A 27942-nucleotide genomic window follows, 5' to 3' on the forward strand; every position below is an offset into this window, starting at 1 on the left:
GAAATGCATTTCAACTTCTGAATTTGAAAAAAATAAAAACAAATTCCGACAGATTAATTCAGATTATTCTGGCATTTTAGCACATAGAAAATCATTTTGATAATCATAACTACCCCAAAGAAAGATCAAATATAATGTCAGACAGAGTGGTGATGACTGGTTATCAGAAACAGAATCAGCAAACAATCTGACGTAGGAATCACAGTATAAAGACATTAGTACATACATTTGACAGGATTACGTGTGTTTTCATCAATGGTTTCTGTACGTACTTGGCTAAAGAGTATACGGAGGAAACCCAAACTAGTTCCTTCACTAGTTTGGGATTTAACAAAAAGTCATAGTCTGAAGCAGGCAGCTTTTCACCAGCCTCATGAAAATCAGTTCTGTTCTCGGTGGGACAAAGCAGGCAGAATCAAAGAGGCTGAGGATGATCAACGAGGCTCAGAGAGTCTGCCGTCTCACGATCCCGCAGACTTCCTCCAGACTGTACTTCCACGTCCCGCATCTGCGACACTGCGCCCCTTTATATTCCGCCTTTAAATGCTTCCTCAGATCCTCTTTTAGGTTGCACTCTCGTGCACTTCTGAGATCAAACTGTCTTTTGAAGTGGGAGTCTTTCTCTGTCTTCTCTAGAGATGAAAGGGGAACCACGGGCACGCAGAGCGCCGCCTTGCCATGGGGCCTCTCTTTCTCTCTCGCTGCCAAAATCCAGTGGCCGAACAGGGGTGAGGGGACAAGAGGGACCAGAGGACCACGCCCCGATATGTCCAGATACATCCCGATATGTCCAGATACATCCCGATATGTCCAGATACGTCCCGATACGTGTTGAAGATGGCCCTATAATCGTTCTTCCTCTCTCATCAGGGTGTTGCCGTCTTCCTCACGCCGCTTACTGTCACTCCTCTGCTTCATCTCGCCTTTCTCTCCAGTCAGTGCTGATCTTGGGACATCCCCGGTATTTCTTGGCTTTTGAAGACGAACGTACAGATTCTCTACATGCCTAACTCAGTAATGAGGTTCAAAGTCTGTGCTGTTAACATGTTATCAGTCCTTTTTTTTTCTTCTTTCTTTTCACTCCCTTGTGGTAGAAAGTAGGATTGATGTGTTTCTAGGGCTCGGTGATTAATCGGTAAAATCGATTAATCGAATTTTTAGGTTCTGAAGATTTAATTTTTAGAAAATGTTGTATTTTTTTTTTTTAATTACCAGAATAAAGTTGTAATATTAAGATAATGAAGTAGGGATTCTAAAACAAAATTAAAAAGAGGCCTTTTGAGCATCTTGTTATACTTTGGTGTCGGTTTTACGAATCGTAGCTTTCTTGAAGTGATGGCCTGAGCCAAATAATTGATTGAAATTAGAAATAGTATGAAAAAAAATATTTTGGAACGATTTACTTAAGCAGCGCTCCATTTGGTTCTCAAAGTTTGCAATATTGTTTTATAACCATTTCATTCGAAACATACTGCAACATCATTTTCTAAGAAATTCACAATCCAACATTAATTTGTTTCGTTTTGGTAGTATTTGCCAAAATGTAAACAAAAGTTCACCAAAGTATGAATTCCTTTTCCAAGCCAGAGTAACAGACGAACTGAGAGTAACATTTTATATTGAAAAGGATTTTTATTATTTACAGCAAAGCTACAATAAAGAGGGAATGTCTTAAATAGCATTTCAAATGATTTTTACACATTTTGACTTCACAAGTCTGACAGCGTTTCTTGTACACATCCTGGGTTGATCTTTTCACGTTGTTATAAACACAGTGCAATAAGGCAATGTTTCTATTTACAACTCTTAGAAAACTGTACAGGAGAAGCAACGAGAGCTCTCTTCAAATCCATCTGCTTTATGTGATACGAGATAAATAACAGGTCATTTTAACCACCGCAAATATAAAAATACATACTAGTGCAGAGAAAATCATCTTCTTCTGCTGCCCTTGTTCACCCCGCTTTTACGCGTGCATATGTATGTGTGTGTGTGTGTGTGTGTGTGTGTGTGTGTGTGTGTGTGTGTGTCCGTGTTTTCAGGAATGTGCACGCTATAATTACGAGAGGTCTTCCATTACAATGGCAACATAGCTGAGCTACTTTCTGTTTTCCACCACCCACACGTCTTAAAATGATGAAATACAAAACAAGAACCTTTTTTTTTTTATCTCAAAGCAACATTTGACTCAATTATGTGAGTCCAGATATTTAAAAAAAAGAATATTATTTCAGATACACTCCAGCTCACAAAAAAAGTTACAAGAATTAAATTTTGATGCTGCTGGGCTTAAAAAAATTTCACATTTTGTGGTATGAGATCGATAAAATTGACTATAAGAATCTATTAATACGTTTTTAAATTCATTGATGCTTATTGATACTTTTATAGAACAAAAAAGTATCAAAGGTGGAGAAAAATTGTAAAAACCAACAATTGAAACGATACGGTCAGCTTTGGACAACGATAGATGAAGATCCTTATCATGCTGAGGAAATTATCGCAATAAATTAATGAACGATACGATAAAGGTTGAGGCAACAATGATGCCTTGCTGCCCAAAAGCTAACTAGACAAACGTCAACAACAGAAAGCCTGACCATAGTCGTGGTCATTGTTAGTACTTGCTTGTGCTGCTTTCAGTTTCTCTCAGAATTCGATGCAAACAAGTTTACCTTTACCTTTGAATGTGATTAGTACCCTAATCAGATCTGATCTTTAACATTTTTCAAACTCAGTTGTTCAGTTTGTGTTTCTGACTTGAAACTCAGAAACTTCGCACCACTGACACCCAGAGCAATAGTGAGGATGTGCAAAATTAGGCTGTCATGTCATTGTTTGCCCAAAGGTTTGTGTAGTAAACATAAAAAAAAAAAAAAAAAAAGAGTTCTTAAAAATCTTCACTTCAAAATCACTTTATAAAAATATCGCCAAAAACGTAAGATTTGGACAAGAGGTGCAATCACAGCAAGAAAAACAAAACAAACCACAAAACATTTGTTTTGCAGTATAACTATTAGTGTGGAGTGCCTGAATCTTTTATTGTTATTATTATTATTTTGTAAATGGATACTAAATATTTTTTTGAAGTCAACTTCTATGAAGTTATCAGTAATAATTCATTTACCTGAAGCAGAAACGCATCACATGGCAATGAGTTTGTAAAGTGCTGGAAGGCTAACAGCTAGCTACAGGCTAGCTGAGACTGTAATCATAGGATACGATGGCATAATGGGGAATATTAACCTTTCACACTTTTGTATGACAGTCACGTTTGTTGCTGAGACTAAGTGTTAAAACCTGTGACGCTATGCTAAAGTTATGCTAGATGGTGATGCTAACTGGCTCACTAGCTTAAACCTGGGGTGTCTAAACCTTTAAAATAATTAAATTATTAATTAATAGTAATTAATAATTAGAATATTGAATATAATTATTTTTGCAAAGGCATCGATGGATGCAATGAGGCAATTTATCCACTTGGACTCCCGATTAGCCGACTGGACAGATTGATTCAGCTTGCAGCCTCAAGCGATGCATCTGGATGTAGTAATTCAGGTGTGTTTGGCAGGAAAAGCAGCAGCAGAATTAACCACCTTCTTTTGTGAAACTACATCCTCTAAAATAGCAAACCTTCCGTTTCAAGGGGGATCCGTCTGACAAGCTGTTAGCTTTCCACCATCTCTAGGATTTCTATAAATTCACCAAAACCATATGACCTCCACCAACAGGTAAGGGAACTATTGTTCTCAATTAAAAAAAAAAAAAAAAATCCTATTTATCCATTTAAAAACACAGGGTGCATCAAATTCATCTGCTGTGGCAGTAAGTCATCGCTATGCCAACTGCAGTGCAGTGAGGGCAAAACCAACAGGTAATCTTCCTTTCCCACTCCCCGTGTTATCCAGTTTCCACAAACAAACGCTCGTTTCAATCTGAGTCCAGTCAGGCTGGATGGATGTGTGTCTGCGGCGCAAGGCTCTGTTGTGTAGGTGCCGATTGAGCCAAGATAATCAGACGGATTTGAAGAATGCCTTGGCTCGGTTGTGGGTTTACAACTTTTTTTCCCCTTCGAGTGCCATTGAGAAACCGGAGCGCTTTGATTGCATTACGACTTCATTAAGGGGTTAGTTAGCTGTGGAATAATATTTGGAAGGGAGGAATGCTGCTCAGTGACAGGCCACACATAAATTAACGTCATGGAGTAGTGCGCTTACGAGGCTAATGCGGTGAAATGAATTCATAGAACATGTTGCTGCCTGAGCGGCCGGGTGCCACAGTGAGGTCGCAGGAGACGTCGTTAGTCCGGAGAATGAGGTCGGACTTTTCAGCCGGCAGAGGCCGTTTTGCCCTGGTTAGCATAAAACAGTAGCATTTTCTTTTGGGTTTAAAGCTGATGGAAAAGAAAAAACAAAAACAAAAGAGGACGTTGTGGAAGACTGAGGCCCCTTTTGCTTTGTGAGACAAACTCCCCCTGAGGAGGGGGCGAGGCTGTTGAAGTGAAGTCCCAGTGTTTCAATTGCCCTCCGCCTGGTCGTGGTCATCGCCGCTCTGTCAGGGCGCCTCGTCGATGCTGGTGCCCATGCGCTTCTGGATGGTCACTCGGCGGATGGACGGCTTGGACGTCAGATCCGGCTTGGGTGGGAACTGCTCCGTCAGAATCCGCAGGATGGAGTCCATTTTCCGGTCCATCTGGTGAATCTGAGAGAGATGAAAAGAGAGAAATTTTAACTGGATAGTTCAACGCCAGATCAACACGCTAAACCAGAGTGAGCCGGCGACTTTGTGCCGCTGCAAAGTGGCTGCCGTCGCAATGACAGGGTAGCAAGAGACGTAATGACACGTCTCGCCGTTGGCGTCTTACCTGGTAAAGCCACTCATTACAAAAAGCTGCTAAGGTATATGATGTATGAGTGGGCTGACAGACACACACATACACCCCCACACACATACACACACACACACACACACACACACACACACACACACACACACACACACACACACACACACACACACACACACACACACACACACACACACACACACACACACACACACACACACGCCAGCCGCTTGATAAACTGTAAACACAGGTGTGTCACCCGGCACACACACACATCTCCGAGAGTCTAACCACGGGGATGACTGCAGATAAAAGGCCACGTCTCACCAGCTCAAGTAAACACCAGACCGGCTGGCATAAAAAAAAAAAAAAATATCACTGAGAGTTCAGAGTTTATGAACTTTAAGTAAGGTGACCTCTACCGTTTCTCTTATACCTTCCTAATATAAAAGCCCAAGTCATTTTTTGCAGAAGTCATCATTTGGCAGAATACCATTCTTACCATTTTTTTTTTTTTAGGAAAGTGACGACATAATATGTTTAGTATGTTTTTTTATCTTTTGTTTTTCTAGAGTTTCAACATAAAAAGTCCAGTCAGTGCGAAACTGTATGCAATAAAAAAATTTAAAACAAGCGATTTTCCCTCGATCAGATGTTTTGGTGAATAAATATGGAAGATTGCATCATTTTATGTTGAGTTTTAAAACTACAACCTCCATGAAAGATCCTGGAGGACGTTTTTAAAAAATTTTTTTTTATTGTTTTAAGAAAAAAAAATCTGAATCTGTCAGTATCCGAGTCGGATCTCAAACGAAACCTAAAAATTGGTATCGGCTATAAAAGAGTGAGCGATCGTTGCATTTCTATATAAAATGTTCAAAACCACAACGACTAAATCTGTTTGTTCTTCTCAGCTAGGACCCCTAACACAGAGCCATTTTAAAATTAGCAATACGCTTTCATGAGTCTGGTTACTCACCAGACTATTTCCTGCTTCCTTAAAGACAAATTAGTGCAAGTCGAAGAGAAAATAACCCGCTCCAACCTTCAGGCGCAGAAATCTTTTTTAGGGGTGTCATTGAATGTAGCGTTGTTAAGCAAATTCTGAACAAAAACACCAACTAATCTCTAAAAATAAGATGTTACGTGAAGAAATTTACTCTATAGAAGAGAACAAGTTTGGGTTTGGAAGCGACACCTGAGTCAAACAGACTCCGACGCAGACAGACTGCCGAATGCAAAGTCGGATTGGAACTTTCCGGCACCTGCACTTTAATTTCCACCTCACTATAGCTTTAGATTATAGTGATTACTGCAACTCAGAGGTAGGAAGCAGAAATGACTTCGTTTCGCCTTGCGTTCTGCTGCGAACCGCAAATTAAGTAATCCAGAACGATAAGGCCTCGGGCCGTTCAAAGCGCTTCACGGTCTGGATGTCGTCCGCCTTTACAGAGCCGTCTACGATCTGTAATTTGCATTCTGTGAAAAGTATGGAAAATGCTTCTTTTTTTTCAGTGTTTTGCATTTTGTCAAATTCAACGTCACACACGCATTAACTGGGCTCCAGTGATTCAGACTTCAAGAATTACCTTGTAGTGGAAGGAAAGTGATGCATTGCATGGTTTTAAAAACCTTTGAAAGCTAATTTATATAATAAATTGAAGTCTACAGTTAGTATGTAAATAATGAAAGCAGTGTGAAGTGGTCTGATTAAGAGTTTATGCAGATTCCCCCCCCCCTGTTTTGTAAAAGTCTAACAATTACTTGTACACATTGGTTCTCTGGAAAATCTCGCTTCCTTTCTAAATAAAAAGCAAACATTGTGTCGACCCATAACAAGCGCACGGTGCCAATGATGGCCTTTCCAAACTCACTCAAAACTAAGAGGAACGGCCAACTTTGAACGTGATGGAAAATTTGAATTTGTCCAACTGATTTTGAACCACAGAGCATTAATCTCTAAATTTACAATAACGGCTAAAACCAAAAACCTTTAAGTTTGTGTCTAAGATCAGACATGATTAGCAATAGGTGCACACAGCCAAATTAAGCTACAAGTAAAGATATCCAAAACGTCTAGTCCACACAGGTTTCTAACTACAAAGAGCTTCAGAGCTGAGGAATTGCTTTGTACTCGTCGACTTATCCTCCAACAACTACTTACAGGTTCCAACCAACAACCTGTGACGACTGAAATGGCTTCCAAAACCTGAGGAAAGTGATAAGAATGGCTCTTTGTGAATCAAAGCCTCGACATTAAAGCACATCAAAGGAGCCCAACATCTGACGCGCGGAGCTGAACGGACAGATTCAGACTCCTGTCTTCTTACTAAACTCTGATATCGGCTCCGGCCAGACCGAGCGCCTCCTGGCAGCGCTCACTCAGACAGCTAACGGCGATTTCATTGGCTTTAGGGTTCGTTTGTTCCGTCTCCTCGTCTTTTACTGTGTGTGCGCCTGATGGCTCAGACGTTTTTATGGCAGAGGGGGATGTTTAGCAGCTATTCTCCCCGTGGAGGTATGAGCTGTAATGAGGAGGACGGTATAAATCACAATTATTGAGGATGGTCGCAAAACGTCAGAGAAGGAATCAGAGTTTAAGTGAGGTCATAACGGAGAACTTTTTGCTTTACGATATCTAAGGCATCTTTGATGTGGATCAGAACCAAAATACATTAAATATCTGTTGTCGGTGCCGTTGTTGTGTCAACCTTGTGGACCATTCAGGTGTTCTGGTTCTGATTCTGGTCTGGTCTGGTCTGTGTCCCCAGAACCAGAACCAAACACAGAAAAGCAGCTTTCAGCTTCTAGGCTGTAATCTGGAGCAAACTTCCAGAAAACTGCAAAACTGCTGAAACAGAGTTGCTTTAAATTAAGGTTAAAAACCCACTGGTTTAAAATCTCGCTGGTTTAGAGTTGCCTTTGATTTGTAGGACATAACAGAGTATAAGGAAGTAAAAAAAAAACTTCAAATGAAGAAAATTAAGAAAATAACTGAGAAAATAAAAAATGTATAGAAAATTACTATAATAAAGTCAAAATACTACAAGAATGAACTCCTACAAGAATAAAGTCACAATATTATGTGAATAAAGTAATAAAAATACAAGATGAAAGTCATACTATTACAAGAATAAATATGTTATACAAGAATAAATTCATACTATTATGAGCATAGTCTTATGGGAATAAAGTAGAAAGTCAGAATATTACCATTTCATTCTCATATTATTATGGAAAAAGTAATAAAAATACGATGACTTTATTCTTGTATTTTATTACTTTATTCAAGTAATACTATGACTTATTCTCAAAATTTCAACTTTATTCTCATAATGTCATAACTTTATCCTCGTAATTTCATTTGTTGCTAATTTTTTCTAAGTGTGGCCGTAATGCCCCGTCGTATTTGTAAGTAGAAGATATTTGATGAACTCTGATGTTTTTATGGTGTAGAAATATCACACAGCCGCATCACTGCTGACATGCTCGATAGTACATGTAGTGATAAACTTGACTTGCCATCTCTGTGGCACCAAACAGGAGAAAAACGGCTCCGCTGATCGAAACCACAACCAGCACAACGTGAGCACAATGTGCCGCCTCTTTTCTGACTCTTTCAGCCAGAGGTTTGAATTTTCAGCTCGTACAGATTTCTTTCTTCCACCCCCGTCTGAGAATGAACTGTGACCCAAATGGTTGTGCAAAGCAGACAAAGCACGCGCCAGAGCCCAGATGAAGACTACAGATAAATAAAATATCGTAAACATCTTGCATGGGCACAACTCTGTCGAGTTATCAGCCTTCTCGCTGGAGCCTGAAATGGAGCAGGGGAGAAAAAAAGAAAAGAACACTAAATTACACAACGGCGCTGCGATAACACGATTTACTGATCAGGATTTACATCTGAGGCTTTGGCTGGTGACAGAGCCCTGAAGGAACAGTGAGGGTGAAAGGTTGAGAACCTGTATCGACATGTTGCCGGTGATTTTCACGCTGTGTGGTATACAATTAGATTTCCTTTCACTTTACCACAGTGACTGAAAACGAGAGAAGCGTAAAAGGGTGGAGTTTTTTTTTTTATAGCTTGTTTCTGTTTGATTTATTCAGATATTTACTGATAAAATTCCTCATTCAGAGAACGCAATGCTCTCGCTGCAAAGTAAACATCTTCCTCGTGACGCCTAGGTCAGAGTTTCTACATACTTTAATTCGAAGATTTCAGACTTTTTCGGATTCATGTTTGTAGAAAGCATTTCTAAGCTGTTCAGACTGTTAGTAAGGCACTTGCAAAAACCACCGACGGATGAATTTGGGAAACTTGGGCTGCGTTCACACTGGTCCTCTTAAGTCGCTTTAATCAAACTCTCGTCCGTTTGTCTAGGAAGGTTTTTGTGTCGTTTCCTCCACTGGCTCTTGGTGCAGCGCCACCACAGGCGAGGAGGTGAACACGTTTTTCAATAGTTTGGTTTGTTTGACACAGAGCAGGGTGAAGGCGAACCCCAGCAGCTGAAAATTTAACAAATGTTGCAATTTTGGTCCCCAGTCGAACCGAGTTTACCAGATTATCAGACTACAGATTATTTACTAGACAGCAGGACAGGGAATACAAATATCTATCCATTCTCAAATTTCCTTTTCCATGCATAACCAAAACACGTTCTAGCTGAGACGGACATATTAGACTGGCTCATACAGCTGGAACCAGATATTTACATACACCGAATAAAATGATATGCACATTTTGTGCATATCACTGTCTGAAGTTAAACCAGACCAAAAAACGTCTCGTGTGTTAGGTTAGTTAAAATGACCAAAATTGCGAGAAGCTTGTGAAAAGGTAAAAAAAATCTAAAAAATAAATAAATAATAAAATAGAGGTTCATGACAGGTTTTCTGGTATTTAGCAAACAGAAATTATTTTATGTGATTCCATCTAGCAGGTTGTTGCTAACTCTCTAACCTACTCTCTCACTGTTTTTTTTCTCTGTGTTGTCATTTTTACTTACATTTCCTACTTTAAAAAAAAAAGGAAATAATAAATGAAGATCTTTGAGCATGAAAATCCTCTCGTTACACCAAGAGAAAATATTCATCCTACAAAGGAATAAAGTCAGTTGTAAATAACTAATCCCACCTGTTCACACCAATAAAATGGGACATGGATGGATTTGAACCCTACAATATTTCAGTCTTTCTTTTCTTCAGTAACAAAAGAGTCAAAGATTTTTGTCATCCTTCTAACTTATTTATTTTTTTCATTTTGGTTCTCAGATGTAAAAGAAGCTGTGACAAAATATAGTCATCCTGATCAAACAGAGCTGGATCTCTACTGCATGTAAAGTTGATGCTGGAACGCGGCAGTGTGTCGGCCAGCACAATTACAACGAGAGCTGAAACGATTCATCGGATTAATCGTGATGAATCGTGATGAATCGAGTATTGAAATAATGGTCAACTAGTTTAGTAATTGCCAACAGACTAAAAAACAAGACATTTGCTGTGAAAAAAAAAACAGAGAAGAAGTTGAGCCAAAACTGTAGAATACATTTAATTACATTAATATAAACATTGTTGTCTGTAAAAATGTTTTAGCCAAAACTCTTCAAATGGCATAATTTTAGTGGCATTATGGGCAATAAAACGTTTATTTTCTTATTTAAAAGATGCACAGACATAATTCAGTTCCCTTTCTAATGTATTTTGATTACTGTATAAGAACGTCTAAAATGGTTAAATACATTTTTTAAAAATATTATCTGATTAATCAATTAACCATCAATTAATCGATTAGTAAATTAATCATTAGTTGCTGCTCTAATTGAATGTGACACTGAATTTAGTTCCAGTTACTTAAAAGGAATCATCAGGAGCTCAAACAACCAGACCTCTTCCTTCACATCTAATCGACTTTCCCAGTAAACGGATGAACTGAAATCAAAGGTTGGATGACAAAGTTTTGGAGCTTTGCCCATCTTTTCTCATTGAATTTTTCTCTGAGGCGTCTGAGTGACACACTGCGTTGACGTGCGACCCGGTGACAGGTGACGCTCCAGCTGTCCTCTGACCACAGGCAGCACATGGGACGGTCAAAAACATGGCCGCTCAGCTGCAGGGGGTTTCCCCGTCCGACAGCTCAGCTCCACAAACGCATGCAGATTAAACCTTTGGTGATATGTTTAACAAGCTGGAAGTGTTTAGAGAACAACTGATCAGTTCAGCCTCCTTCATGTTGTCAGCGAGGTTCTGTTTGCTTAGTGTTATCTCTAGACTTGTAGACAATAACTAAATATGGGTGCTGCTCGGTTGCTCAGATGCTTAAATATGTCTATTTTGGTTTCCGTACATGAAGTATTTCTAATTTAATAAACAAGCTTTTAAATAAGTTATGAAAAATAACATTTCTTTTGAATCCCCGTAGATGTTTTCACATTTTTTCCCCCCACACCACAAACTGAAATTTCCAGTATACTGCAGTGGGAGTCTACGAGACAGAGCAACAGAAAGAAGGGCATAAATGTGAAATGGAAGGAAAAATAGTAAATGGTTTTCCACATTTTCTCCCAATAAATTGTAATTATGAGCTCGAAAGTCAAAATTATGACTTAGCAAGTCGAAATTATGACTTTGAAACTCAAAATGACGACTTGGAGTCTCATAATTATGACTTGGAAAGCCGAAATTATAATTTTACATCTACAACATTATGACTTCGAAAGTCGAAATTATGACTCCTTGCTGGCTTTTACCCTTTCCTTCATGGAAATGGGCTTCAATGCAATATACAATGCTTTACCCTTTCCTTCATGGAAATGGGCTTCAATGCAATATACAATGGAAAATGTGCATTTGTTTCAAGCCTCCATTAAAACGATACCCCTAAATAAAATCCAGTGCAACCCATTTTTTCATTAGGCAATGTCTTAATTCAATTCCCTTCTTAATGTATTTCAGTTATTGTATTCTAGTGGGTCTTTTACGATCAATATTAAGAAATAATTTATTTAAAACAAGCTCCTGTGTTGATCTGAAAAGCTATTTGTAGTTTTATTTCAAGCGTATTGAGATATCTGCAAAAGAAACGAGACCAAAAAAAATAAAATACTAGGTAAGATTTTATGGTTTTGGAGTGAAAAACTTGCTACTGGTTCAGCCAAACATTTACTCATCAGACTGAAAACACTTAATCATACGCACAATTTTGTTTCATTCTCCAAAATCGATCTTGAAGCGTTTGAGGTGAACATTTTAGCTTTTCAGTCAAAAAGCCGTGAAACGTGAACTGCCACAGCGCAGGTTACCACATAACCGTCGGATACTTCTGGAAAACGCCAAACATCTTTAGTAGTTTGATCTTTAATCAGGAATTCGTGTGCTTTCCGGTCTCCACGAGGACTTGTGGAGACACGGAGACAAGCGGTGGGGACAACAGAGAGCTCCTGTTCACACAGGAACTCCCTTCCTGAACCACCTTCCTGCTCTCCCCTGGGGGACGCTCCGTCTGCTATCTGCTGCTGTACGAGCACACACGCAGATAAACAGGGCCGCATATAATACACGCACACAAACGCGGCTAGCTTCTCCTCGTCTTATTGTCACGTAGCAAACAACAAACAAAGCCTGAGAAACAAAGACCCGTGTCCCCCGTTGGGGACTCCAACCGCAGGTCCAAGTTCTCAGACAGTCTGCGACTGAAAAGCCTGCATGCCCATACGCTCTGCGCTGTAAACGGCTGAAATTGTTTTGCCCAAAGCTGAACCAGCCAGTCTGATTACACTGAGCGTGTTGACATACACCTGACTCACGATAAGGTGCGATATATCCAGGCTGTGGCTGCAGGGCACCTTTTCTGAGACGTGGCGCTGCATCCAGAATAAATAGGAATCTCTTGCAAAACACTGCGGAAATTAAATACTGTGAATGTGTTTTTTCTTTTTTCTTTTCCTAACACACTCACTGCTGTTATTTTGAGTACAACAACTCCATACATAGATTACTCGCTTTTGCTTTTTTGACATTTAGACATTTCAGGCCACCGTAGCATACAAATAGCATATATTTTGTACGAAAAAAAAAGTTACCCAAACCAACTTTGGTCCATGTGTTGGTAGGGTTAGGTATTGTTAGGGTTAACATCAGTTAATTTATTTTATTTCATTTGTTTTCTTGGTTCCATTAATTACGTTGAGTCGTCCAGATCTTGAAGTAGCAAAGTTGTCCAAGACATCACACTGCCACCACCGTGCTTGACTGTAGGTCAGTATAGAGCCACGCTAAGACTAAAAACTAAATTAAAAAAATAAAATGACCAGAATAAAGTTGAAATAATATGAGAATAAAGTCAAAGTATTTAAAAAACAACAAAAAAAAAAACAGTCGAAATAATACCAGAAAAAAAAAATCGTAACATCCTGACTTTATTCTTGTACAATTTTACTCTTGTAACACTTTGACTTTTTTCTCGTACAAGTTTATTCTCATAATTTATTTTTTTTAAATGTTCTTAGTGTGGCCCTTATACTTTTCCTGAAGTGGTGTGTTTGGGACACACCGTCCAAACAGTTCCCACTTTGACCTCTAAATCCACAGGATATATTCCTAAACTTTGGGTGTCATTAGGCTATTTTGCAAAATTGAAAGACACTTTGTATTCTTTTTCAGGTAGAGGCATTGAAACATCCGATGAACAGCTTTTTTTTTTTTTAGATATAAACAACGCTCACCTGACCTGACCTGACCTGGTGAATCCTGCAACACTTTCCATGTTGCTCAGGGTCACTTGGTGACTTCCTGGATTAGACACTAATGCTCTCTTAGGGTAATTCTGATAGGCCAAAACAAAAACCAAGTCCTGGGAAAGTCCACCATTGTTCCTTGTTTACTCTGTTTGTGGTTACTGACTCTCATTGTGGTTTTGGTGTTTAATTTCTTTTCACCAGAGCTCGATGCGTTGGCTTTAAAGAGCTTCCGGCCTCCTTCGTGTTGTCAGCGAGGTTCTGTCTTGATTTGCTAAAATGAGCAAATACCTTTTTTTTTTAAATTATTATTTTTAGCTTAAGGTCACATCAGCTTTGTTACATTAGTAGATAAAATCAACAGATGTTTTATTTACTCATTTTTCCTTTACATGAAAGTAGATTTAAACAAATCTGTAAAGGAGGAAAAATATTTACAGGTCTGTAAAACTTATGAAGCTTTAAAAAAAAAAAAAAAAAAAAAGATTTTTCGTCCCCCCTCCTCTTCACTAAAGTTAAAAATCTTTGCAGAAGCGTTTCTGTGCTTCCCAAGCTGACCTTCCCACATTCAGCGACTCACACTGCCATCTGTTGGAAGCTCTGGAAGCTTTGGAGAAAGGCTCAAAATCTGCAGTCGCTGCATTCTTCCAGCCGTGCCAAACTCTACCATCGCATGATTCTTTGACAAATGGAGACACGACACGCAAGAGGGATACGAGATCCTGGATGGAGCAGAATGAGGGAGCGTGTGGTAGCACTGACAGCCGTAATTAGGTGTTGCAAAGCGGCGCGGCTCGTTCAAGAAGCGAAAACAAGCCTTGGACACGGTGCACAGAGATGTCAGAGATGTCTCGACTGAATACAAAAATGTTTTGTTTTTTTTCTTTCTTCACATACCACACAGGCAATAATAGAAACCGTAACTCATAATGTGATATTTGTCTCCTCCTCTCCTTGTTCTCCCTCTTTCTGACAGCAGTCTTGAAGGGATTCTGGGAACAACGTGGTGGAAAAAAAAAAGGAAAAAAAAGGGATAAGCATTGATAAAAACACAAGGACGGCAGAAGAGGAAAAAGAAAAGCGTACCAGCGTTAGCAGTGCGCTGCAAAATGTGCCTGTCCAGGTCACAACTTTTTTTTCCCTCAACAAAAACAAGACACTGAAATCCTCATGTTGGCACGAGACAATAGAGCCGGAGCAGAAAAAGAGATAAGACAAGACAGAAGCCATTGTACAGATCAGCGCCGTCTCATGCTGTAATAAATCTGTAATGTGTTTTCCCACCACAGTAACCTTACAAGGCCTGTGGCTTTAACCCTTTTATCACCAGACGTCTTCACAGCAACGCAGTTTTGTTCTGCCAAACGTTAGCTTTTATTCTTGTAGTCGAACAAATTAAGTGACATATTGTTGATTTCCTATGGAAATAACTTTCTTCTAAAACCAAGTCATGGATTTTGTTTTCCTGTTAGTATATTTACCGTCTTCCTCCATATATCTTACTGAAACATAATGTTGACCTATTTTATTTATGGAAATAATGTGGGAGTAAATTCCAAAGCTTTAGTTCTATGCTAGGCTGCATGAAGCCAGTATCTTATTTCTTTGTACTTTTAACACACGCGCTTTCTTAGCTACGCGTTGCTACTACAGGCTGGACATCATATTACCTTCAGTATGTTTAATGGCAGCCTGGTCAAAACTGGCTCCTTGCTTCCTGGAGGCGTGTACTCTGATAAGGCTTTACATTTTACCCAATCACTAACATATGGTCAGTTTGATGCTATGAAGCTTACCAGAAATGACCTTTAATGTAAAAAACCCCCCAAAAAACATCCTGATGTTAACTGAATATTTGGAAGCATGGCCAACACAGACTGAACAGCTTCGTTCACTTCCTCCGCTGCCATCGCTGAAACTACAGGCAGACTACAAGTTTAAAACAGAGCAGAAAATTGATGTTATTGTTCACAACTTCTTCTGTTTGCTGATTGGCCTGTTAGAAAATAGGAGGAATCCAAGTGAATGGGGAAAAAGCCCAGATGGAGCAATGAAGGGAGATGAGAATGGCGTAGGAAGGCGATGGCCAAGCTAGTTTTGTGATATTATCTGGCATTACAAAACCACACAAGCTGTGCTTCCATTATCCACAAAATAGCGCAAATTGGAATTCCGAAAATAAATTCGCTACATGGAAAAACGGCAATTAAAAAAAAAAAAATCCCGTTTTTCAACGTGATGATTTTTCAGCTATATCTAAATATACAACCGAAATAAAATAAAACAAATAAAAATTGAAATGAACAATCAAATGTTGCTACTGCCAGAAAAGAAAGAAGACAACAGGAATGGTACAAGGATGACGTCACAACACGTTTTTCTAATGGCTTACTGCATGAACAGACTGATTCACATGTGACTTTAATTGCATTTCTTATTTAGTGGAAACACCGCAATTGCAAAATTATGATTTTTTTGACATCAACAGATAATTGACAACGTTTTGCACATATTTGTAATGGGAATAAAGTTGCAGTTGCTGCAGATTTGTCAGCTGTACAACCATGAGAATCTCCCCACATACCTAGGGAGGCAATAGGAGTACACTGAACACATCGTCACACCCAAGAAATCAGTTTCATGTTGCCTAATAAATTCTGACCCTATCATCTTAATATTGTGAATGTTGGTGCTGGAATCCAGACTCGTTCCTCATGGGAACATTTTCTAAGTCTGTCGTCTAATTTTGGTGAGCAACGTGTGAATTCCAACCTCGGCTTCCTGTTCTTAGCCAAACAGAGTGCCAACCCGTGTTGCTGCTGGAAGGCTTGACGCCTTGTAAGATGGTATCTTCCTCCACTCTGGGCTGTAATGAGTAGTTATTTGCTCCATCATCTCTAATCAGTCTGCACAGTCTCGTCTCTTATCTCTCATCTGACATCAACATTCGTCCACACCTTTGCCGTTCACTGCCGTTTCTCTGAGAACCTAAATGATGGTTATGAATGACGAACAGTTTCAGCTGAAACACGGTTGAGAAAATTGAGGAAAAACAAGAAATGGAAGTGATATGCCTATGAAAGCGGACAGAGAGTTGGTTGATTGCTTCGCGACTCTATGGAGAACATAGAGTAAAGGTACGAAACGAGTCACATGTGAATGAGTTTGTTCACGCCACAAGTTATTAAAAAAAGCTCGGTGCGCCCTGATTGGCCTACCACTTTCTGCCACCGTCTTTTTCGTAGTTTGAGCCAGTGGCAACATCCGCTTGTTGACCATGTGATGCGAAAAAAGCAACTTTGAGAAATGAGCCACTTTCAATATGGCCAAAAATCCAAACATCCAAATTCATTTTCGAAATGTCAAATTGCGCCATAAGATGGTCAATGGAAACACATGTAGTGTAATCCTTAAAGTTTAAGTACCTGTTTAGATTTTACTTCTACGTTACATGAGTCACTTACTAACATATTGAACTAAGTGGTAGGAAGCTGGTTCTGTTCTGTTGCTTTAACTTAACAAACCACAACTTTTTGTTATCTTGTATTGTAACCTGTCAGATAATGGGCCATTTGCGAGAAGTTCTTGCTGGACTTCCAGTATCTCTGTCATCAGTAGTTGTAATCTCCATTGCATGAGTTATAATCATCTGTTAGGAAAACTGTTAGAAAGGTTGTGTTAAAAAAACAACAACAAAGCTACAAATGCTGACGGATCAGTGTTGAGAACAAAAGGCTGCAAACACATTTTGCTCAAAGTAGCAAATAGTTTCAGGTCATATGATGCTGGATTTAGACTACCTAGCTGCCCTTTGTGACTCAAACACACGCACACACACACACGCACGCACGCACGCACACACACACACACACACACACACACGCACACACACGCATGCTGGCTTTGGCAAGCAGAAACAGTATAGGGTGTACACACTGGCCTTTCTGGTGGGCCAACAACAGGCTAGCATTACACACAGGTCATCACTATCATTACTGCATAAAAGCAGGATGAATATAAAGATGATAAAATGGTGAAAAAAATGCTGTTTATAACTGGAGAGGATATAATATTTATTAACATCAGGCAATAAAACAAAAGCCTCATAAAACGTGTGTGTATTCGCATGTCACAGCGCTCCATATTTACTTTTTATGGTCAACCTTGGAGTTCAAGATGAGTCTTTGTTAGTCCTGCACCGCAGGTCGCCGGTCTCGGGCCTGACCATGACAAAAATGGTGTTCAGCCAGCATTTCTATTCATATCTCAGATGTTATCACTTCCTGGAACGCCGTGGAAAAAAATGTTAGTAACCTCTCCAGCACTTAGGAGTGTATGCCTATCATTTTTTGTCCACTAAATGTTTTCTGTAAATTCCACAGAAGTCACCTGTCAGAACAGATTGTGCTTTTCTTGCGAGAGGTGTGGCCTCGTCTAAGTTTGGGGTTTTTACAAGAAACAAACGGGCAGAAGAAAAGCAGAAGTCAATACCCTGCTTGAGATCTAGAAGCCTGAAACAAATCAGCAGTGTAGTATTATTTTTGTGTTTTTGTCACGTGAACAAAAAATCATTTTGAAAACTCACCGACTGAATCCTCACATGCCTTCGATAAAAAGCATAAAAACTATTTTAAAGTAAGCAGAGAAAAGAGGAACAGTTTGCTTATCGAGTTCATCCAATCACTACACTATACAAAACGCTTGCTGACTTTGTGAAAATAGATAATTCCCCATTCACATGTGTATATCTGGCTTGCCTTTTAACATTTCAGGATGTTATGATTGTCTATGTGACACTGGAGGATGCGAGTTGTGAATTCTAGACTGCTACAGATATTTTGCTCAAATGGCTGTCAAAGCTTTAAAATGTAACATATCACATATAGTTCACTCTAACTGAGGCCAATGCTAATTAAATGTTCCAACAGAAACCCAACAATGACTGTATTTATTCTTCTATATTGGGGGGAAATTGATAGATTCACTCACCTCAGCATTTTGAGTGCTTGAAGTGGCTAATATTGATGGCAGCTTGAAATTTTTTATACTTGGGAGCAACGACAGACTGTTTTTGGATCGTCAAGGTTTCGTTGGGTGATCATAAAGTAAAAAATAAACAATTAAAATTACTGAGCTGTTTACATCACCTCAAAAAGAATGTGACAATGTAGAACTGCTATTTTCGGAAGCGATTTTGTTCTGTTGCACTATCTGAAAATCATGAAATGCTGCTTAGGACTTCACAAAAAAATCTCCTGACTGTCTTCGGGATCACCAAGATGTTTTCGTAGGGCGGGAAATGTGCGATGTACCTTTCTGAGTTTTATGAACAGCAGCGGTCTTTCCCCTTTAACCTCTACCATGAACTTAACCAAAGCAAGAAAGGCCTGCAGGGTTTAGCTCTCTCAAAAACTGGTTTACTGGAGTCCCAAACCCTTTTCTAAACAGCTTGGTGTCGGTTATCTTCTTTCTCATCTGCTTTTGAATTTCTTTTGATTAGAGCATAATGTGTTGCTGCAGGTCTGGCAATAATCAAGTCAAAATGTGGCAAGAGATATGTAAATGTGTTTAAACATGGCTGATTTGTAATTGACCAAAGGGGAGGATGTGGTTATCTTCACCCAGGTTATGTAATGAAACATTTAAATGTGACAAAACAAAAACAAAAGAAAAAGCAAAACACTTATTCACTACACTTAATATAAATAACAAATTTACAGCAGAGTTGGGACAGTTCTGATGCAGCGGCTTAGATAATAATAAAAAAAACTAAAATGTTGAGAGCTGAGTATTTAACAAACGTATTATTGGGTAGCATACTCAATCGCAAACATATTGTACAGTAATCTGACTTTCACGTTTTAATTTTCAACATGGAGCTTTTCAACCAGAACAGCAGGAAACTTCGAGAAGCTCATATGAAAAATAAACAAACTTGGATCAGAAGTGAAAAGCGTCGCAAACATCCAAACATCAAAACTTGAGAAGTTTATTTTTGCTGATTTGTGAGTCGGTTGATTCTTTATTTTTTTGTTTTTTCACTTCTGTGTTCGGTTCTGGGCCTGAACTGTGATTATGAAACGCGATAGCGTCTCATTACAAGCTGGGTTTCCTTTGTGTCCAACAGCACGGGCTTTCATGTAAAAACCTTGGCAGAGTGTGTCGGGTTTTGAGTTTTTTTGAAAGTGTTTGAAAAGAAAACTGATTGTACTTTATGAGGGTCTGTCTTCAGACTCAACGGTTTCAGTCCAAAGCATTGTTTAGCACAGCCAAACTTGTTTGCATGCTTGTGTGCTTTTTATGTGCTTGAATTCAGGTTCCTAAAGACTCGAGACTCTGGTTTGCATTTGGAAAAAAGAAGAAGAAAAAAAAAAAACAGAACACACCTAAAAACCATCAGTTTAAATCGAAAGATGTAAAAATGTTTGCTTGATACGCTCCTGTAATTTGGCTAATGCCAACGGAGAGGCAATTTGCAAGACGTGTGTAAAAATAAAAAACAAAAAAAGCCTTAAAGATGCAGAAGAAGTTAAATCGATAGAGTTCATGAATGAATCCCGAACCAACATGTCGGCTGTCCTCAAAGTGACCGACCCGGACGCGCGAACCAAACTGCACCACCGGCCGCCTCTGTGCCAGCTGGAGAACAGAGCTAGACGGGCTCAGATTCACGGCGGGCCAGCGTGCTGCCAGCGAGACCGGCTTCCCTTCACTTCAGCATCGCAACGTACAAAGCGCTCTTTGTGTTTGCGAGAGCAGGAGAAAAAGATGGACGGAGAGAGGAGAGAGGGGTGGAAGCAGAGTGTGGAGGCATGAAGGTGGAGGCCTGAGGGCAGCTTCACAAGGAGAGAGAGAGGGAAAGAGAGAGAGAGGGAGAGAGGGAGAAGAGAGAAAAGAATGGGACGACGGTGGGGGGGCTCCGCTTAAAACAACAGGAAACTGAGCGAGAGCACCTGACGCTGACGGTGACCATCAAGGGCCGCGCCACGTGTCGCTAAACTGCAGCCAAAGCTCATTTCTGCGGCGGCGGTGCTGCTAGCGATGTGCGGGAGTGTGTGTGAGCGCCAGCTAATCTCTCTTTAAAGTGGATATGCTGCTCAATGCTGCTTTTGTTTCTGAGGCCTGCTTTCACAAGGACATACAATCCCTTGTGTCCACTCCTCCCATCCTCCTCTCTTTGTCCTACTTGGCGTTTTATCTCCGTTGTTCACTGCACACGCCTCCTTTCATGAAACCCCTATTAGGGTTTTATGGGGTTTTAGTAACTTTATTTTAACGTGCCCGTGCGACGCCGAAGGCCTGTGCTCCGAGTACGTCGAATACTTCCACTCGTGTACATGCGTTGAACGGACACAGAAATGTACGTATGTCTCGCTTGGAGGTTTAAATCAGCCGTAAATTAAAGCAGCTATGAGCTTGTTGGAGGACGGCTTTGATGCTTGACTTTGAAGAATATTTATATTTTCCTCCCATGAATATGTGGTGTTAAGGGGTTGGTGACTCAAGCTGGTTCAGTTTGCTTCTTCATATGTTCTTTGTTTATTCAATTATTACTGCTTTAAGCTGAAAGAAAAAAAAAATCTGAAAATTACAAATGAGACATGAGCAATATTTATAACGTAACGGCAACAAGAGAGGCTTTAATGTCCAGAATTAACAGAAGATTGAATTTGGCTTAAACGACGTGTTTTATTTCTTAAAGTGAGGTACTTTTGTTTAATGGGGGAGTATAAAATTATCACCTCGTGGCAACCTTGAGTAAAAATAAGTTTCAAAGTTACTTTGTCATTTACAAAATAATGTACAACATCAACTAGTACATTTTTTAATCACAAAAGCAGCAATTTTTCCAACTTCTGCTAAAATAACCAACATTACAGTCCTAATATTATTTTGTTTATTTTAATTAAGAATGTGATACTAAGTTTTAAATGGGCAATATTTTATATTTTATAGCACAATAAAATACTATGTTACCCTCATATATCCAATATCCACTTTTGGAAATGTGTGGGAAGAAACATTCACATGTAACCAACAAAACATTTACAATATTCAAGTATTTTTCAGCATTTTTAATACTTTTCAGTGTAACATAAAAATCTGCAACCAGCTGCAGCTTCTACCTTAAAAAATAATTCCATAATAATTCTGGTTTATCGAAAGCATAAAAATCAGATGGGTTACGTAATAATGAGCTGTTAAAGACTGATTATCTGGGCCTTAAAGAATTTAAGGCAAACAACTTTTTTTTCTCCCCAACACTAAAATAAAAAAAAAAAATGTGCAACTTTAAAGAGCTGAGAATTATGAAACTCAAAGTGTTTGTTATCTTGAGGACTTAGTGAAGTATTGCTAAGAAAGGCTGGAATGAGGCCAAGGCTCAAACAAATGGGAAGAAAAATACAAAAACAAACTCCGCTACCCATTACCATCCATTACAGATGAAAGGCGTAAACCAAAATGCCATCAATCCATAAACACTTTAACCTCCTCCAACCTTTTTCTAGGAAGCTGTCACCACATGGAGCTCCTCTGGTCCCGTTACCGAAGCGTTCGGAGCACTTAAGATGGTTTTTAGTATGTAAAGCCAAGTAAACACACTGGGGATAAAGAGGGGGTGTGTGTGTGTGTGCAGAGGGGAGTGTGTGTGTGTGTGGGGCGGGGTGGTGAACGAGTGAGAAGAATAAGCAGTTGCCTGAAGTAGCATTTGTCCTCAAAGACAGCTGGGCGAGTCCTGCTCCTGTAACTGGTCCCCGGTGCGACGGGCCTCGCTCGCAGTCGCGTTTAACGCGTCCGTTTATGCTCTCGTAAACAGTCCGTCACAGCGTGACACTTGAGAATGTCTCTGGGTATCAGCAGACTCCGAAATTTAACATAAACATCCAAACAAACATCTGGGAGCTTGTGCGCGTACAGACGTTTTGAGTTACCTAGAGCCTGAGCTCATTTTCAGGGAAGCTATTTCAGTGCAGCCAGTGACGCAAACACTAACATTTTTTCGGGGGCTCTAATGTGGGAACACGAACGTCCGTGACATGACTCAGCTGAGACGCTCTGATTGCAAACCCTAGCTACTTGAAACTAATAAACAGCTCAGGGAACATGACGTTGGCTAGCATGGCAGCAGCTAGCCAACGTCAGTGACTCGCACAGCTGCAGATCAAACACTGGCATGGATAGAAACAAAGGTAAAATGACCAGAGTGCACCTCTCAGTGTGTGCAAAGGTGAACGTACAAGGGTTCATGCTGCTGCTGCATCTAGGGTGTGGCGTCGCGTTGGCTTCACACAGGGGATTCTTTATAAAAGTGGAATTCCCTGCCCCCCAACTTTGTTTTCTTACCGCCAGCTGCCACAACCACCAAATGCCCACCCAACCCCTCAAACTCCAACACCCACCCACCCACCCACCCACGCACACACACACCCACACACACCCGGGCCACTGCCCCTCCTGTGCCAGGCTGTGGTCGCAGCCAGCGTGGCATCGTCAGTCACCAGGGACGCGCCATGTTTCTACGGCCACCACAGTACGCTGGCCACACTGAGGCTTTGTTCTCACCATCAATAGGCCAGTCAGCCTGATATTATAAATGACAAGGGGCGTGCCAGCACTTTGCTCGAGGTTGAGGGTGACCATTGAAATGGATACTGTTGGCATTGTGGCGTATGCACAGAAAAAACTTTTTGTCTGACACAGACAAGGCACTTCATTTTAAAGGCCTGGAGTTGGGATAGGACGGGTTTTTTTGTTTAAGGTATGAGATTGTGGTGTTGATTGGAATTAAATGCTGAGGCAAGAGAAATCCACACTGATAGTCAAACTAATAATGAAAAGTGATTCAAATTGTGAATCTCTAGGCTTTCTCACCCGTTCTAGTCAAACGGGGAGTGAATAGGTGTTATCAAAGAAAGTAGAAGTTGCTCATTTCTATTCAATGGAAAAAGAAATAACAGCAGCCCAAAGAAGTCAAATAATTAGAAATGTGCCAAAAATGTTGATGACTTTTAGCTTGACCAAGGTTGAAAACTAAAAAACCTGACTTATTTATTTTACAATTACTCAACAGCCCAGATCTGAGCTCTCAGGTCACAGTAAAGGGTTTCTGCTGGTTTCATCAACTCAAATTTAAGACTGCTTAAGAAATTTAAGAAAAGGTTCACCTTGTGATATTAATCATAGATGTCACATTTTTTTCAATTAAATACATTGATTACAGTCCATTTTGATCTCTTTGTATTTGTCATCATGACTACATCTGTGGTTCTCTATTCTCCTTTTCCTCTGTCTCCGCTGTATTTCTCTCCACAGTAACAACTTTGTTGAAATGAAGTTTTTCCACAGGTCAGACTGGTGCTTGACCGCCGAGTTTAAAATTAAAAAAACTTCTGAATTTGGCGTCTGCGTCGCACCAAATGCTGCTTTTAGATCAGTGCTAGTAGCAGCGCTGACCGTTTTCTGAGGCGCTTTAGCCACACCGGGGGAACAAACTGACATTTCTAGGGTCTGCTTGTGCCTCTTGGCAGCCGCTTTGTGCTTCTCACACAGCACATGGCTCTCTAGTGTTGTCCCCCAGAGTGCCAAGCGTTGTTGCACAGCATGCATCTAACCAGTGGCGAAGACAAACGGACAGTCATCCAGCCAACTGGCAATAAATTTGCACTTACCCATGATAGCTGCAAAAAGCCGGCAAGCTAGCTAGCAAGCGTCTTTTAGCAGCTAGTTAGCAGAAGAACGCACGACTCAAACTTTTGCCTGACAGAAAAGTCTCATGAGAAGTAAACCCCAACAAACTACGTAGTATATGTGAGGTGATTAACGTATTTAAGACAAAAAAAACCCCTAATAAAATGCTTTTATTTCAGATGTTGCAGAAAGCATAGTGAAAATTAAAGCAAACAACCCAGTGCCACAACGATAAGTTGTCATTTTTGTTCACCAAAACCATCCATGCATATCAACACAAGTCTTTCATTTCCATATTGTTCTGGTGTCACAATAAAGCACTCTACTCTTACATGTTTTGACCGGGATATGGAATAATTTCCTCTACTAATGAACAAGTAAAGCTTCAACAAAGACTCGCCTTGGTACAGTGGAGGCAATAAAAGATGATGTGTGTGTTTGTGTGTATCCCAGACAGAGAACCTCCCCCAGCCCCCTCCAGCTGTCCGTCCAGCCCAGACACCGGCCCGTGCCTGGTGCCGTGGCCTCAAGTGTGCCAGCTGATCTTAAGGGCTGTGAGCCAGCTTGACCTCAGCCAAAGTCCTTTCCTATTTAACTGGGATTAGCCGCCATGAACAATGGAAAGCCATATCTGTTTTTTGTGAATTGATTGTTTACTGTTTAGTATTGAAATTAGGGTGTTGCTTACTTTTTCCGGCTTCTGTCTCTTTGTAGTTTTCGGAGTGCGAGGTGACTTTATTTCTTGCCATTCGGCTCCAGCAATTGCCTCATTTTTCAGGTTCTCACACCTGTTCTGCATCAGCTAATGAGTACACCTGTCAGCCAGTCGGTAATCACGCCCCCCCAGTGTTTATCCCCTCTAGTTCCTTTGGGTTACCGCGAGGGTTTGAGGGCCTTCTGGCTGACGCCTGTGGCGATATTAGACATAATTGGACATCATTATTTTCCAATTACAAGTATTTACATTAAACTATGGATGCTGCTTATGCTAAACAGGGTTGTACGTTTTTATTTGTTTTTGTCCTGTCAGTAGTTTTTTTGACTTTAAATAATTTGACAAAGACGAGGCTGGGGACATGAAGCGAAGACCTCGGGACTTGAACTGAGGAACAATAGGCTCCGTCTGAGGGGCAACAACTCTACCGCTACATCAATTACAATGGATGTCATTCAGACTCTGACCACTAGAGGGCAGCCAAGTGCTCCAATTTGAGCCTTCTTGTTAAAATGTACAGAAATGTAGACCAGAAGCAGTTCAAGAAAAATAACTTTTTGAGAAAGAAAAAGATAAATACAACTGCTACTACTACTACTAAAAACAGACTCAGTAACTTAACTTCATTATGCAGAAGCAACTTTTTTTATCTTTATGTTATAATGTCGATCGCTCATCTAAAACATACCTGGAGTGTTAAGTAAAGGTTTAATTAAAAAAAGGCATGATTTTGGACGGTGAGAGGAAACCAGTGTACCCGGATAGAATCCACACAATAATTGGGAGAAGATAAAAAACCTCACGCGAGAAAGGCCCTAGATCACTTCCTGCTGCAAGGCAACGGCTCCAACAACATCGTCGCTGTTCAGCCCATTCTCATCAATCCATCATCAATAAAAGCATGTAAATCGTGGCTGGTCACCTACTGTCAATAACAGGTGCTGTTAGAAACTGTTGATAGGATACGCCCTTCCACAGTGAGACATGTTGAAAAGTACCGTATCAAACTAGAAAAACCGGTCCGAAATTACAGATCGAGTTTCAAAACTGCTATCAATTGTTGGAATGTGAAAGAACAATATAGATTACACGTGAACAAGGCAAGAGGAACATTTGTATTTACTGAGATGACAACACAGTAGGAAGTGTTTACTGTCATCATCGGCTCTCAGGAGGTGATACAACCAGTCAGATGACTGCAGGAGAAACTTTGGTAACACTATTTATTTGAAGGGGTGTGCATAATGATGACACCGTCATAAACATGAAGGACTTTTCATGAATGTTTATGTCTGGTGTCATGAAGTGTCATTCGGTAAATAATGACACTTTTAACACAAGGCTGCATTAAAAGTGCATTAAAAATGTTAACTTAGCATTATTTGGCAAATAATGACATTTTTGTGCAATGTTGCATTAAAACTTACACAAAAAGACCCTTAGAAGAGTCAACTTTGCAGCAATGGGAACCAACAATATCTTCACAAGATCATAATAATATGAAGGAAGCAAATAAAAAATAAGCATAACTAATAGCAAAGGCTTTTTGCGAAGTATTGACTGTCTGAATGTGTAGTCAGCGCCATCCTTTTTTCATAATTTCAACATTTTAATTTTCAGCCATTGTTTACGCCCCGATTTGCAATGCATGGCTTCTTCTGGGGAAGAATTATGACGCATGTCTCTCATCAATGACATGAAAGCAGGATAAAATGCAACATGACCGTTCAAACTGCAGACGCTTTGCTAATAACCGGAATTGTGTCCAGATTATCCCCACATACGGAGGTGGCACAGATCGCATGTTTCATTGAGTGAAAATATCGGAATCGGGGCCTTCAGACTGTGGTGAGAAAGCCAGATGTAGGTTAAATGTGGGTTAAGAAGCGAATTTCAGTCGCATTTGCCTGCTGTGTGAACGTAGACTGATTAGACTTTTTAGTGTCTTCTGGATTTTGTAAATCCCATCAGGCAGAAGACACAGAAGGCTTTTTTTCTTTCTTTAGAAAAAAACTTAACATAATTAAACTTACCCTAAGGTGGTAAAAATGACCAAGAACTGAACAGATTTTTTCTTTTGGGTTGAACTGAGCAGAGGAATAAGAACTTAAAATATTATTTTTTTGTGTGTTTCATTTCAAGTAGGAGGAAATCTCAATGGACCTGCTGTCCTGCGCCGATGCAGATTCCTGCTGGTATGGCAGCTGGGCTGCTCGCTTCCCATTCACAGCGAGGAGGGATGCTTGGTGCTACTTCAGAACCAGATCTCAAAATAACTCCGCTGGCTTCGCTTGATGACCCCGCATTCCTTCCCGAAGACCAACTCTGGGCCTGCCGGGCCAGGCAGACATAACAAGAAGCATGAACCTGATAAAGTCGGAAAGTATTTCACTCATGCAGGAGACCCTCGCTAGAGTCTGTGTGCACTCCCCCTGAAAGACCGCACCGAAATACCGCCGCTCTGTTTTGTCTGCCTAAAACTAATAAATCACGCATTTCAGAAGAACACAAAGCAACGCATTCAAAGTCATTTATTTTATCATAATTAACGTTGGCTTCTACAGAGACTGCAGGGACATCGGGCAGAGCGCCTGGCTTATTTAGAGTGGAAACAGAAAGTCTCCCCCACCCCCAGGATCAGATGTCGGGTTTCTGCGATGTAAAAACATTGAATTTATTGTGGCATAAATCCTGTAAAATTTAACTGAAAAACAAACTTGTTAGTAGGAAACGTGACAAATAAAAGTCTTAAAGTTTCTGAGGGTTTGGGGTCAAACAGCCCTGTTCGCTGTGGGTTTTGTGTTCTTTAGGTGACATGCAATGAGTCAAACCAACAGCCATGTATTTGGGAGGATCTTAGCCAGGATCAGATGTTTTGTTTGGAAGCATATGTGTTTGTTTTTCTGTTTTTTTTAACCCTACTTCTTAGTCCAGACATAGAGAATACATGAAAACCA

General features: G+C 40.2%; 1 protein-coding gene and 1 long non-coding RNA gene across 3 annotated transcripts in view; one reads left to right on the plus strand and one right to left on the minus strand.

Moving 5' to 3' along the window:
• Window positions 1-1479: 1479 nt before the first annotated feature.
• Window positions 1480-27942, minus strand: part of kcnq1.2 (potassium voltage-gated channel, KQT-like subfamily, member 1.2) — a 206465-nt gene continuing 180002 nt past the window's right edge. For both annotated transcript variants that reach the window (XM_081607835.1, XM_081607836.1), the window contains one exon: window positions 1480-4701. In XM_081607835.1, coding sequence (XP_081463961.1) covers window positions 4555-4701 — 147 coding nt within the window. In that variant the 3' untranslated portion in view covers window positions 1480-4554. The remainder of the gene's footprint in view (window positions 4702-27942) is intronic.
• LOC145551942 (uncharacterized) lies at window positions 11982-27746 on the plus strand. The gene is made up of 2 exons (XR_014087828.1): window positions 11982-20941; window positions 27128-27746. It is a non-coding gene; the product is annotated as an uncharacterized LOC145551942 (long non-coding RNA).

Source organism: Poecilia reticulata, chromosome 6, assembly GCF_904066995.2.
Source record: "Poecilia reticulata chromosome 6, P_reticulata-male-v2, whole genome shotgun sequence".
Taxonomy (NCBI): domain Eukaryota; kingdom Metazoa; phylum Chordata; class Actinopteri; order Cyprinodontiformes; family Poeciliidae; genus Poecilia; species Poecilia reticulata.